At 38.0% G+C, this 14,154-nt stretch overlaps 4 protein-coding genes across 4 annotated transcripts in view; 1 reads left to right on the forward strand and 3 right to left on the reverse strand.

The window, feature by feature from the left end:
- The window catches only part of LOC132196903 (uncharacterized), a 38,454-nt gene extending 34,810 nt beyond the window's left edge, over positions 1-3,644 (reverse strand). The window contains exon 1 of the mRNA XM_059619842.1: positions 3,462-3,644. Coding sequence (XP_059475825.1) covers positions 3,462-3,567 — 106 coding nt within the window. The 5' untranslated portion in view covers positions 3,568-3,644. The remainder of the gene's footprint in view (positions 1-3,461) is intronic.
- Positions 3,645-8,952: 5,308 nt separating this feature from the next.
- LOC132196533 (ATPase ASNA1 homolog) lies at positions 8,953-10,577 on the reverse strand. Its single transcript, XM_059619262.1, has 6 exons — positions 10,345-10,577; positions 10,134-10,281; positions 9,932-10,083; positions 9,720-9,870; positions 9,210-9,518; positions 8,953-9,153 (listed from the first exon to the last, which is right to left on the reverse strand). Exons 1-6 carry the CDS (start codon positions 10,479-10,481, stop codon positions 9,031-9,033), a joined length of 1,020 nt encoding a protein of 339 aa, XP_059475245.1. The 5' UTR covers positions 10,482-10,577; the 3' UTR covers positions 8,953-9,030.
- A 28-nt stretch (positions 10,578-10,605) lies between these two features.
- LOC132196534 (COP9 signalosome complex subunit 3) lies at positions 10,606-12,616 on the forward strand. Its single transcript, XM_059619263.1, has 6 exons — positions 10,606-10,705; positions 10,890-11,135; positions 11,263-11,693; positions 11,746-11,897; positions 12,021-12,294; positions 12,348-12,616. The coding sequence occupies exons 1-6, from the start codon at positions 10,651-10,653 to the stop codon at positions 12,522-12,524; spliced, it is 1,335 nt and encodes a 444-aa protein (XP_059475246.1). The 5' UTR covers positions 10,606-10,650; the 3' UTR covers positions 12,525-12,616.
- Positions 12,617-12,961: 345 nt separating this feature from the next.
- LOC132196553 (large ribosomal subunit protein eL18) lies at positions 12,962-14,029 on the reverse strand. Its single transcript, XM_059619297.1, has 5 exons — positions 13,975-14,029; positions 13,770-13,856; positions 13,481-13,687; positions 13,296-13,419; positions 12,962-13,185 (listed from the first exon to the last, which is right to left on the reverse strand). Exons 1-5 carry the CDS (start codon positions 13,975-13,977, stop codon positions 13,040-13,042), a joined length of 567 nt encoding a protein of 188 aa, XP_059475280.1. The 5' UTR covers positions 13,978-14,029; the 3' UTR covers positions 12,962-13,039.
- Positions 14,030-14,154: the final 125 nt, after the last annotated feature.

Consider the following 14,154-nt stretch of genomic DNA (forward strand, 5'->3'; position numbering starts at 1 on the left):
CTAATTCCACCCCACACAAAGCTACACTAATAATCACAAAATGGACTCAATGCTCACAGACGCACACTAACAATAATTGTTAACTTTTTTATCTTCAAGTAATTTTTAGCGCGAAATATGTTTCTTGTTTTGGGAAAACTTCCCCAAGGAATAATAGCCCGGTTCCCAACTCATAAATAAGATCTTGTTTCAGTATTGTCAGAAACTAGGTGAATAAATCATCTCAGTACGCAAGGGCCGTGGGTTAATAATATACAAATTGTCCTTCTGGGAATTGTCGATGTTAAAAATGTGACGTTTACAACTCGCAGTTCACATGAATTGAGATGATTTAGGTGTCTTGTCAAGCGTATACGCAAGTTTGTAAGTTGCAAAATTTAAAAGCTTTGTAGTTTAATACTTAAAGCAGGCATAATTTTGCATTGCATATGTCGCATATGTGAAGAATCGGTAAAGAAATTTGTAATGATCTTTCATTAAAATCCCAAGCGTTTATATTTTTTTTTTCGAAAAGTATTACAACCATTTTTTTTTCGATATTATTTGCTTGTCAAAGTTGACATGGATACGGTGGAATATTCATTTTAGGAAAATATAAATTTCGAAATCAAGCCTCTGATGTAAAAAAAAAATTTCGCAAAATAAAATGTTATTGCCAAATAAAAAGCTTAGCTCTTTGAAGTGACACCGGAATTTTTTTATTATTTAATGCCCAAAATTTAACACATACTAGCAAATTTGAAAAAGCGGAAGAATGTTTAAAAAATACGTTCAAAAAGTTTCCAGACTGCTTGTCATCTTTTTTGTGCAACTTTCTTTCTATCATCCTCACATTAGCATGGAGGAAAAATGAAAAACTTTGGTAACAGGAAAATTAAAGTATGCCGCGGGAGAGAAGAACAACCAACTTTTTTAATATATCTCTAAGCGGCTTTAAAACTTTTTAAAATAAATGCCTCAGTTCTATGCACGCCCTTGAGACGTCCGCGGTGGGTCAAAAAAAAACACAGGCTCATTAACCGACTACCGCATAGCGGCTGATTTATTTTGCACGCACGACTGGTGGGGGGTACGATTTTCTTGATTGCATTCAGTCACGCAGCGGCGCCGGGCCGGAAAAACCAATATTAAACCGGCAGTCGTCAATCACCGTTGGTATTCCGAGATGAGAACTTCTCGCCTCGGGACTGAATAATTGTCCCCGCTTCGATGAGTGAGATCAATGTAATGAGTTTTATTAAATTTCCCTGAGCCGTCTTGAGATTATTAATGGCCCTTCTGTCGATTGGAATTCCGTTTCGCACAAGAGCAGATGCGTTATGGAGGACGTGTCGGGCTCGTCTGGGCAAAACGCCGATAATCGCATCTCGCACGACGGAGGCCAACTATGAAATATGTCACAGCCCGAGAGTGCCTCCGGCAGAGTCAATACTTCTCAATATATCTCTCTTCTTGTGCCTTTCCGTTCCATTTGCATGCATGTCTTTTATTCCAAATATATTCATCGATTCCGCGCGCCGCTCTCTGATTCAGTTTTCTCTCTCAAAGTTCGTTTCTCTCTTTCCCTCTTGACAGTTGGGGCTGTGATGCAATTAGAGTGGAGAGCGAGATTGCTCCACTGCCAGCTCACAATGAGTCGCAAAAGTTTAATTGGTCGCTTCTTGTTATAAAAAATATTTTCGTTTAATCAGCCGAGTGCTAAAAATCCACCGAGCAAATTAATTATGTCGGGAATGAAATCAACCGAGATATATCATCTCGAGTGTAAATTAATGGCACCACCCTTGGGTTTATTTTATTGCCAACTGAATGAGTAAATAGGGCGAAAATTTTGTAATGAAGTTAATCAATCAATTAAAAAGCAATTATTTGTAAGTGTGTCAGTTCGCAAATAAACTCGTGGTATTTTACTGGAAATTAAATTCAGGACAAGCAGTGAAAAGTATTCATTACTTTAATGGGATGGTTCATTTGTTAATAAAACTGTGAGGCAATTTTGATTGGCTGGGCTCATGAATGGAAAAAGATTAAATTTGTTTGGAGTCATTTTAGAGCGAAGCCAATTCGGTACTGTTAATTGTACATTAAAATTTTTTTAATTGCAGGCTTTTCCATTAGCATAAAACTATGACTGAAATTTTGAAACTGAAATATAACAAAAATAATATTAATTATTCTATCATTTTTATATATTTTCATCACATTGTGGCACGACTACAATTAGTGAACGTTATTTTCTGTCATCTGCAATATATAGTTCTAAATATCAAAGTACTTCTAGCAAAAATTTTTTAATTTGAAGTTTTGATACGAAAGAAGTAAATAAATAAATAAAGTGACATAATACGTAACACGTTTCCACGTTTCATTCACATAATTTCCTAATATTGGCAAAATCGGAATAATAGATTAAACAACCAACAAAAAACTTATTTGTGGAGCGGCAGATTGAGATGTGTTGGTTTCATATTTGTCCAGACTGACAATGAGACGAGTAAAAACATGAACTATTGATTCAAGAAATTTGCATTTCTCTTACGATTAACAGTCAAATTTTTTGGAGCGGAAAAATCAATACGTGTTTGCTTTGAGTAGGACAAGTTTGCTGACGTGTAATTGCGAATGGATTGCCGCTGGCTATTTGGCTGGAGCCTCGTTTTGGAATACATGTGTGTGTGTCCAGCCGGAAAGCTGAGGATATAATGGAGGGTCCTACGGCAAAGCCAAATGTTTATGTTTTGACCATATATCGCATGTAATACGTTTTAAAAAGTTTTTTCTGCTCATATTTATTCCTTTTGAACCTAACAGGAGGGTTTAATTTTACAGCAACCAGGTTGTCAGTTATAAATAATTAAAATGCTTGCAATATTATTTTGTAACTTTTATCTGTATTGGTCTATTAATTGATCCAATTAATCCTTGATCTATCTGTGGTTAAATTCAGTTTATGGCTTAAAATTAAAAACTTTGAATTAAAAAAAAAAAAAAACTATTTGAGTGTGTTTTTAAGTTGTGACTATGAATTAAACTGTTTCAGAGACTTTTTTTGTGGTAGAATTTCACAATCGAGGGTTGATTTATGGTGATTTGAATTTAAAGTCGGCTTTTCCTCGATGGGTTTTGTGAGTTGTTTATTATTTAAGAAAAAACAACTCACAAAAACATCCAGGAAAAGCCGACTTTAAAATGTTTCAACCTTACAAATTATAATCATAGTTATATTTTCAAATGAAATGGGCAAGAAATTAAGAGCCCTGAAGTGGAAAAACCTGCTAAAATAATATTTAGAAAGAAATGCAAAAGAGTCGCTTGAAATTTTTCCAGTAATTTGTTTTTAAATTACATTTTGACAGGACGGTAATGCAGTCGACGTTCAAAAGGAAATTGTGCTGAATATTAATTTCGTTGCTTTGTTTAGAGGAAAAGCAAAAAATTGTAATAAATAAAAAAAAACTTACCCTGCGATTTGATGCTGCTGTTGGACTGGTTGCCGTTGGAGTTGTTGTTGAGGACGTTGAGGAAGGACGAGCCCGTCAACCGGCTGCGCTTCAAGATCCAAAACATATTTCGTGAGACTAGTGTGCTGTGTGATATGTGTGGGGTGCGGGCTGGGGTGAGTCGGCTGCTGGTGGTGGCGAGGGCGAGCGACCGACGACTGAGAGCCAGCAGGAGCGACACGCACCCCCGAAAGGGCGCGCAGTCGCGGCCGCCGCCACCTGAAGTGGAAAAGCGCAAGCAGGCAGGGTAGTGCAGCGCAGCAGCAAAATCGTACACCGGGATAACAAACGGGATTTCCCTCCCTAATGCTTCTCGTGCTGTCGGGGGTCACACACACACACACACAGATGAAAGAGGACGTCAATATTTGAAGGAGCTCGTTTGCAAAGCCCCTTCGCGCAAAAGGTGGATGGGTAGATTTATTGCACGGCGGAATTCCAATCGCTTTGCTCCGCGCGTTCAAAAAAGCACCAAAGGCTTTTGAGCGTTATTGGCGATTGCTTAACCCGTATCCTATGCCAAATGTTCAAGTGTGTGTTTAGTATGGATTCTCCTCCATCATTGAATCTTCTCTGACCCAAATGTCGTTTTTTTTTTACTTTTTTCCAGCTAGTGAATTGTAATAATTGTAATTTATTCGCAACACGGGGTCGTAGGATTGATATAATTAATATCATAATAAATCTTCTTAAAAACCATTAATATAAAAATTCAATTCTAGCTTTGAGAAGTTTTTCAATTTATTCAATTTATTTATCAAAGAATCAAATTAATTTCGCCCTCCATAAGTTTTCTTTTTTTAGATAAGAATCGCATTGAAGATCAAAAATTTTAAGGGAAATTTCTCCAAATTTTTTATATAATTAAATAATGTTGGCGTTTCCTGGTTGGAAAAACGCGTTTGGATGAGCTTATTATTATTATTTTGAAAGACTAGCAAAACGTTTCCTGGTGATAAAATTCCTCAATTCGCAGTTAATTAATTTACAATCACGTCAATCACTCGTACAACCTCACTTTTGAATTTCAATTGGATTTTTTCCTGCTCGATAATTTTAATGGGTTCCCCGAACTAACCGTCGTTTTTTTTTTAGTCAGTTAAAATTAATGAGGATATTTCAAAGCACTTCTGTTTATTCAACCAACTAGAGTTTCGAATTCATGAAAACAAAAGTAAGCTTCGTTAAATTCATTTTGCCTCTCCCTCCATTATTCATACTTCGCACCAGTTTTCTGGTCATTATTAATGATGATAAACAACGTTGCCGGAAAACTGCAAAAACGGCAGTTTGAACATTTCATTCCACCGCATTTAATCCGAAAAGCTGCCGTTACTAATTATTTATGTGGACGTAAACACGCGCGCGGAAGCAAATTCCCGTCGTCATTTATATTTATAGAGCTGCGTTTCGCGCCGCAAAACTGACCCTAATTGCGCGAGATGGAAAAATGAATGCTTTTTGTGCGTGTAATAATAATTATATGGAGTCCATTTTGACACTACTCTGCGCTACGGGACACGAAACAAGATAATTTGCAGCACATAACATTGCTGTCCAGCCTGTCCATTTGCGGCTTGAGGTCGTACATTGCCAAACATCACAATTTGGCTAAATATAAATAATAAAGCAACCGTCGATAGGTCGATACAGTTTTGTATAGTTTTTAAAATTTTTGATGATTAGTAAAATATTGATAAATAATATTCTATTTTTCTTCTTCAAATAAACCAATTCTATTTTTCGTTTGATTTAAAAAAAAATCATGATTCCTATCATAAAAATCAATTCTGTTAACTAAAATTTGTTGGTTTAGTTATCAGTAAAATTTTTATATTTCTAATTGGAATAAAAAAAATTATACTGCAGGAATTTTAATAATTAACTTTCAATTAATTTTGTCTTATTTAACATTATTTCAGGTTCTATAATTGAATTCTTGTTAATAAATACAATAAGAAATTCAATATAACTTTGAAGAATATTATATAATACTCAATATTTAGGATTCCATTGAAATTGTTATGCAACCAAACAGCAAATTTAGGTTGTATGCTCAATTCCGTGTAATTCTTATGTAAACGCTCTCGAATTTTCTGGCAATCTGTTCAAGAGCTATCGGTTTCATTGAACTGATTTAACGTTAAAGGGAAGCATATCACGCTGAAAGCTCTTTGCTCGTGCCATTGATATACCTCTCGTCAGAACATCAAAACGACGAACGCCGCTCTAGATATTGGCACAATAAACTTCCTGGTACATTTTGCTATGATCCGTGCACACATAGAGGCTCTGCTCAAGAGCAAAAAAAGTTGCGACACACGCGCTCCCTGCGTAGAAGTTGCTCCTTTGATCAAGTAAAAAAATATCCTTAAAAAATGGGCGATTTGCTTTGATCGGCAGCAAATGATACCACGAAATGCAAAATTTTCCCTTTGAGGTGTAGGCACGCAGTATAGCCAGCAGGGGGTGGTTTTTGGCTCTTGAGAGGCCAACCGCATTCGCTAATGGCTTTTAGTACTCAGGGTGCGACGGTATATAAATATATTTATGGGCGTGGGGCTTCGGTAATAACTTGTGCATTAAGGGGCTGTGCGCCGCCTTTCTGTTTTATATCAAATGATGGATGCCTCTCTCTCTTTTGCTCCGTATATACACATCGACACGCGCTTAATGATGAAAAATGGAGGCTTATTTTCTTGTCTGATTTATATTGCCTACTGCCCCAATTTGCCAACAAATTTAGCGTGGAAAACTGCAGTCTTCCACGGCGGCTGCTCAAATTTACAAGAATAAGAGACCAAATTACGGAGAATATCCTAACGAGACTCTCTTATCCTCGACGTTCACAACACGGAAATTTTGGTCCTTTTGTATGTTGCCATTATTTAAATTGACAGATTCAACATTAAAAACCAATTTTACTTGCGTAAATATGGAAAGGAAATTTGAATTTTAATTCATCCGACGCGAGAAATGTTCAACTTTTTCTCCACTGCAATCGCATAGACATATTTGAGTTCATAAATTATTTCAAAACTTAAAACTCTTTACAAAACAACCAAATACACTCAAGCTGAAAGCGACATCGCACTCTCATATTCTTCCAGCAATTTTTTGTGTGCGTAAAAATGTGCTTGAGACTCTTAAGTAATTCCGCTAAAAGCCTTGTAATGTCTTGATACGCGAACGTGGCAGACCTTCTTCTTCTTCTACTACCTCTCTTGGATGAGATGCACTCGAAGACTTAAATCAATTTCTCACTCGCCAAAAGTCCATGTATACCCTCATCAAACTTCTCGGAATTAAAAACGCTTTCATCTCTATTTCTCTTTCCTCCAAGCCAGCTCAAGACAGGCGGAGGAGAAAAAGTAGCTTTGTACATCTCCAGCAGCCGGTCGGATATGTAAAGAAAAAGTGCAGGTCTCTCTCAAGACCGTAATGGCGTAATTCTGAATAAATCGCATGGGAAAAGTGGCAAGTGATGAGAGAATAAAGAGCACTCTCCGTCGCGGCAAAGCAGCTTATATGCCTGATGAGAATAAAATTCGCAATTTTCCTGACGAGGCTGCAAATATTTGCTTGATTCTGAGCCTCACTGCGTTAACCTTGGATCTCCTTTTAATTAAATATCGACCCGTGGCCGTGGAATGAGAGAAGAAGCGAAAGCCAGGTGCAAGATGAGCAAGCGCCTAATTAATCCTTTGTCTTTTTCCTTGAGCACGCGGACGGCCGGAGACACACTATACACTCGTTATTGAAATTTTTGCATGGCCACCGGCACTTTTGCATTGTTTTTGAGACAAAAAAAGAATTTTTGATAAAAAAAAAAGCAATTTCTCAGAGGACCGTTTAACCTTTTCGTGGTTAAGCATTTACACCGTGTCCTCCGGGGTTTATTTAGAATGAACAAGGGCTGCGCTCTTTTGGTGAAGAACGCACAGCAAAAATACATGATCTTGTTAATTTTGACGAGACTGGCCTTCTCTCAGGCTTCTTCGTCTTCTTTTGTTCACTTTTGCCGCCTTGACGAGGAAGTTGCGAAAATGTTGTCTGCCTCTGCCAAATGACAAAAGTTTCTCCAAGAAGTTGTTCGACTATATAACAGAAACAGGAAACTGAGTTCTCTTTGTTGTTCCGTTCCACCCGTGTCTCTCTCTGCGATTTTCATTCCTATCTCAAAGCATATATCTTTTTTGCTCATCCCAACCTGTTCTGTGATCGGAACCTTTGGCCTGGAAAAAAAATTTCCGTTGAATATGCAAATTTGAAGAGCAACTTTATGTGAAGGAATTAGCAAAATTTCCATGCATCAAAATATTAGACACCGTGCATTTCCATAGAAATTTAAGAGTAAAATATAATAATTAATGGTAATTATTCAAAACAGAACGTAGAAATAATACGTTTCTTAAGTTTCTTTAATATTAAAATTATAAAAAATTAAATAATATAAAACAGATTACAGATTTATTAAATAAATTTAAAATTTTATGCACACGTAATAATTTTTTTTGTCTAAATATGTTATTTTATTTTTTTTAAATAATTAATTAGTCATGTAACAATAGCACATCAGAATGATCAGAACTATTTTTCCAATTTTTTTATTTATATATTGTAACAGTTTTGAATAATTTTTAATTGAGCATTTCAAGAAAAAATTATTTTATAAATTATATTGTTAAAAAAAGCGTTTTAATAATAATAAAAAAACTCAAAATCAAATTCAATTAACAGAAGAACTCTTCTTTATCATTCTTTATTGAATATATTTTTGTAAGAAACTCCATTTTTTATTCTGATCTAAAGAGCGTTGATCTTCGTCATATTTTTGACAAAAAGCTGATTAATCTTGTGCAAACACGCGCCTCCACTTGGTAAGTCCTCCTCCAGCAATCTGCTGGCCTATTGTTGCCGCGCAGAAATAGCAAAAACGCCCGACGAATATAAAAGGACGGCGCGCGTTTGGCCGCGGCCCTCTGCTCTCTTTTATTCTCCCGCTACAAAAGCCCAATCGCATTATTTCTCCTTTTGCTGCGGGCCAAATTGTGTTTCTGCAGACAACTGAACTACTAGTCCCTGCCACTGCTGGACGGCATCATCATCATCATTTTTCGCTTGAGGAAAAGAACTTTTTTGTCACAGCATCGTTTCCAGGAGCAGTCACAAAAGATTTAAGCGCGCAGTATTTTGCCAGAACAGAAATGAAAGAACACAAAAATTTTCCGCTGTGTACTTCTGCACATGAAAAATTAAAAATACATCTATAATTATCTCCTTGTATAATAATGTGCCTCAAGCGTAGTTTTAATTTTATTTCATTTTCTATAGATTTGAGTAAGAAATTATTATTTTTCTTCAAATTTGATTATTCACCGGGATTTAATCTTTTGAAACTGATGACCAATGTTTTATTTTTGTTGGAATTTATTAAACAGAAACCACAAAATTCAAATTGACTGGAGCAAATTTAATTAAATTAAATATGTTATGTATGTAACAAGAGTATTTTAGACCAATCCGCATATCAGTGAGCTTTGTATGGTGTCGTAAGGTTTTCTGAAAAGAGCTTCACTTGTTCACCGCCTCTCACCTCATGGTCGAGCAGCGGCAGCTTGGTAACGTGGAAATCTTCGTACAAGTCGGCAATCTAAATATTCATACAGCACATTTATTGAGCGACTAATTTTTTTTATCAAAGCCTACCTGGTCCAGGTACTTGGCCTGCACCTTGCACCGGGCAGCGCAAAGTCGGCACGGTTTTTCTCCAGGCAAGGGAAACAGCAGTTGATTGACGATAATATTGTGTGTGTCGATGCCGCACTTGGTCAGCTCCTGGACCAGCCGCTCCGTCTCGTAGAGCGAAAGGAACTCGGCAATGCAAACACACACGAATGTGGTTTGGTCTGGGTTGCGGAACTGCTCATTGACCTGCTTTATGATCTCCAGCATTTCCTCCATCTTGCCTGAGAACGAATCTGGGTTGAAGTCGGCCAGACCAAGAAGGGATCCCATCTGCAAAGAAAAATTTTTTTAAATTACTTCAATCCATTCAATTAATTTTAATAACCGATTGAAATATTAATTTTGACAGAAAGAAATTAAATATGCTTAATGCGTAATTAAAAAAGATGTTACATAACATTTTAATTTTCATTTAAATTCCGGCAACAATATTTTTAATCCTCTTATATGGATCTTGTATTTCCTTTTTACCTGTGATATGAAAGGTCCCATTTTCATTTTCAACCTCAGCAACTTTCCCAATCCTTTTTCGACAACTTGTGGAAACGAGAGCAGCCGGAGTGTGTGACCAGTTGGTGCAGTGTCGAAAACAACCACAGAAAAGTTCATGCCTTTCACAAGTCTGAAATTGAAACAATTTAATTAAATATTTTAAAAGGTAATTTGAATAAAAAAAAAAATACTTCATGACTTCTGCATAGCTCATGGCCTCGTCAATTCCAGGAAAGGCGCCGACTATCTCCGACATGACGCTCTTGCTCAGACGCATTGTGTCTGATTCGCCCTCAAAATACTCATCGGGCAGTTCGTTGAACCCAACATTAGGATCAATTTCCTGAATTGACCTCAATTATATTATTATTATTTTTAACTTAGACTTTTTACCATAGCGAAGAGGTTGTCGAAGCCATTGACTTTGGTAGGGACTTTGGAGAACTTTTGATCGAAGGCGTCCGAAATGTTGTGCGCAGGGTCTGTTGATATTATCAACACGCTCTCTCGCACTTTGGAAAGCTGCACCGCCAAACTCGAGCTGCGAAATATTTTTCGAAATGCAAAAGAAAACAGGAGATGATAATTTTTCCGGTTGACGTACCTGCACGTCGTCTTTCCCACACCGCCTTTGCCACCGACGAAGATCCACCTGAGCGACGTCTGCTCTATCACGTTTCGCAAGGTTGGCTCCAGCTCTTCCATTTCCTCCAGACCCTGAGTCGCGTCTTCCTGAGCCATCTTTACTCGTTCCTGATTGTTCTGTCCTGTGTGAGTGTGTAAATTATTTACCAAACACAATTTTTATAAACATGACGAGTTTCCCCAGCTGTTGCCAGTGCTGTCAACCCTATTCAGTTTCTCATTGTTGCGTTGGCAGCACTGCCGCAATTTGCTATAAACAATAATCATGGCGTCCGCGCTTGAGCAATTTGTGAACAACGTTCGAACTCATTCTTCAAATGGCAAGTTTTTCATACATTTTCGCAAAAATAACATTGAATTTAAAATTTTGAATATATTTTTTATCGTCCTGCAACTTTAAGAGCGTGGACACTCGTTCCTTTTACGTAGAAAATCACCTTTTTATTTCCATCCATCCGCCGGCAACCACATATATTTTTCATAAATTACTTGAATATCTTTCAGGAAATTACAAAGAGCTGGCCGAGCTTCTGCCGAAATGTAGCGAGGTCCTGAGCAGAAACAGCCAGCATCTGGACAATGTCCTGGAGACGTTGAACGTCCAGCAGCACTCGCTGGGCATCCTGGCCGTTCTTGTGGCAAAACTCTCCAACACCCCTACAGCAGACCAGGCTGAGCCTCTACTCTCGCAGTTCCAGGAGTTTATCAACGATTTCAACGTGAACCAAGTGCGGTTCTCTGCCGATTTATGTACGTTAAAAAAAGATGGCAAAATATTAAATGTATATTTAGAAGCAAGTCTAAAACAATAGTGAATTTTTAAGTAGAAAATTTCCAATCTTTATTTATATTTTATATTGGATTTTTTAAATTGCAGACGCAGAGCTGTGCCACCTTTTTAGTAAATGGATGGTGCTTCGAAAGACTCCAATGAGAGGAATCGAGGTGCTCAGGAAAGCCATCAGTCGTATTCAGCAGAATAAGGCGCAGCTGACTTCTGTACATGCTGACCTCTGCCAGCTGTGCATGCTGTCCAAGTGCATGAAACCGGCCATCGAACTGCTCGACATCGACATCACCAGCATCCTGCCTGAGTTTGACCCTCCGGTCCAAGGGCACCAGTTCGATGCCGAGCACTTCCTGCGCTACTTCTACTATGGTGGGATGATCTACACTGCCGTCAAACAGTACAAGCGAGCGCTCTACTTCTTCGAAGTGGCCCTCACAACACCCTCCTTTGCAGTCTCACACATTATGCTTGAGTCCTACAAAAAGTACATCCTCGTCTCTCTCGTCCTGCACGGAAAGGTGTCTCTTAAAGCTTGCTTGTTACTTTTGTTGCTAAATTGGTAAATTTCAGGTCAACAATTTGCCAAAGTACACGTCCCAGGCAGTTTCCCGTTTCATCAAACCGCTCAGTCAACCCTATTTGGACATAGCCACTGCCTATAGCACCAACAGCATTGTTGATGTTCAGGCAGCTGTCAACAAACACAGAGAAGTTCTCGAGAGGTAAATTCTACACAAGTTTTGCAAATTGAGTTTCTAATTTTCTGTTTATTGTTTTGTCTTTTTAAGTTGAAAGTTATTTAAATCAATTGCAGCCCTTACAAATTATTTATTACTTCCTTCCAGAGACAATAACATGGGCCTTGCGAAACAAGTGTCCGCCTCTCTAACAAAGAAGAACATCCAAAGACTCACAAAAACCTTCATAACCTTGTCTCTATCGGATGTGGCGAGTCGAGTCCAGCTGGCTGGACCAGTGGAAGCTGAAAGTCTGATATTGAATATGATTGAAGATGGTGAGATTTTTGCCACCATCAACCAGAAGGATGGCATGGTTGTCTTCAAGGAAGACCCCGAGAAGTACAATAGCCCTGAAATGTTGCAGAGACTGAGAAAAGAAGTACGTATTTTTTGAAAACGTTAAAGGAAATTTACTTAAAACATTTTGCGCAGATGACTATTTGTATGGAACTGGACAGAAAAATCCAAGCCATGGAAGAGGAGATTCTGGTCAACCCTCAGTTTGTAAAAAAGGCAGGAATTGGTGCTGAAGAGGAAATTCCTCCCCCAGCCACAGCGCAGACCTCCAAAGCATCCGTCTCGGGGGTGGCAAACACATACAGCGTATAATTTTCTCACTTGTAATATATATTTTTAAGATTCTGTTGAATTAAAAGACCTCACTTAAATTGAATACATGAAACGTTATTGTTCATTTTTAACTTCCTCTTTTCTATGATTAAACAATTCCCATTTCTAAGTTTTACTATGCAAGCATGTTTGTCAACGTCAACCCTAAAGAAACAATCATAATTTTCATAATCAAATATAGAATGCGATTTATTCATTATACTTTACTCGCAAATTCATTCGTGAAATCAAAACAATAAATAATTAGGAAGCAGATATTTAATGTGTTGAAGTAATGTGGTATATTAATCCATTTAAGAAATTGTTAGCTGTGAAAAAAATGGTCAATCGCAATTTTGTTTAATTAACAAAACCATAGCCAACTAAGGAACAAAACTATTCTGTTGCGTAGATGAACAGTTTAAATCAAATTCAAATTTAGCTGGAGCCAGAACGAAGGTGTTATTCACAACACCAGGTATTTTATTGAAATGATCCATCGTGTATACAAATGATTACTTCTTGTAGCCACAGCTGCGTCTGCGACCACGAGCACGTTCGAACTTCCTTCCCTTGGACCGAACATAGGGCTTGGTGTGGCTGTGAGGAACACCAGGAGCTGGTCCAAAGTGCTTGTTCGCCTCACGGGCGGTTCTGCGACCTACAAACCAAATGCATTTTAATTTATATACTTCCAAAATCTATATTATCAAGCTTAAAAATTACAATAGAACAATAAAAAAAAAAATTAAAGATTAAAAAATGTATTACCCTGAAGAAGAACGGTGTTCTTTCCGATGGGGGCACGCAGTGCCAGCTGGTCAAAGGTCAGGATTTCACCTCCAGCCTTCAAAATGCGAGCACGGGCTCTGTCGGTCACACGGAGAGCACAGACCTAGCATACAAAACAGACTAATTAAATCACTGGTAAATTTATAATTAGGAAGTGTACTGACTGTGAGCTTAGGGATGTCAAATATCCTCTGGTCATCAGTGACTGTGCCGACGACGACGGTGATCTTGCCCTCACGACCCGGCTTCTTCATGTACCTGACAATCCTAGCGACGGACATGGGAGGTCTGTTGATTTTTGACATAAACAAACGCTTCAACACGACCTTGTTGAACTTGGAGCCCGTCCTACGCGCCAAGAAACGGTAGAGCTGAAATTTTCCTCGCGTTAGATTTCACAAATTCGGCAAAGCATCGGCCGTCGGCCAAACAAATAAATCCACGTTGGTATACCTTGACAACGAGCCGCAAGTAGACATCCTGCGATCTCGGCTCTGTCCTCACGACCTTACGGTCCCACTTGTGGTTGACGTCGATACCCTGAAACAAAGATCAGACATTCTAGTTTCTTTTTTGTCTGACCGAATTTGGAAATGTTCTCTCCAGAACGAGATGATCCCAGATTTTCGAGACAATTTCAAAATTTACACATGCTCACCATTTTTCGGGGCCCTAGGAATGGATGTAGAACTGCTACCAACGTGACGGGACTTAATTTTGCTTAAATTTCCAACCGGCTAACTTGAGGTAAGACTAAAATTTCTTTTAATTGAGAATACGATTTTAACAACGGTAAAATTAAAATTTTAATTCTATAATTTATCTTTAAAACAGAAAT

Source organism: Neocloeon triangulifer, unplaced genomic scaffold (genome assembly GCF_031216515.1).
Source record: "Neocloeon triangulifer isolate White Clay Creek 2 clone unplaced genomic scaffold, ASM3121651v1 ptg000012l, whole genome shotgun sequence".
Lineage (NCBI taxonomy): Eukaryota > Metazoa > Arthropoda > Insecta > Ephemeroptera > Baetidae > Neocloeon > Neocloeon triangulifer.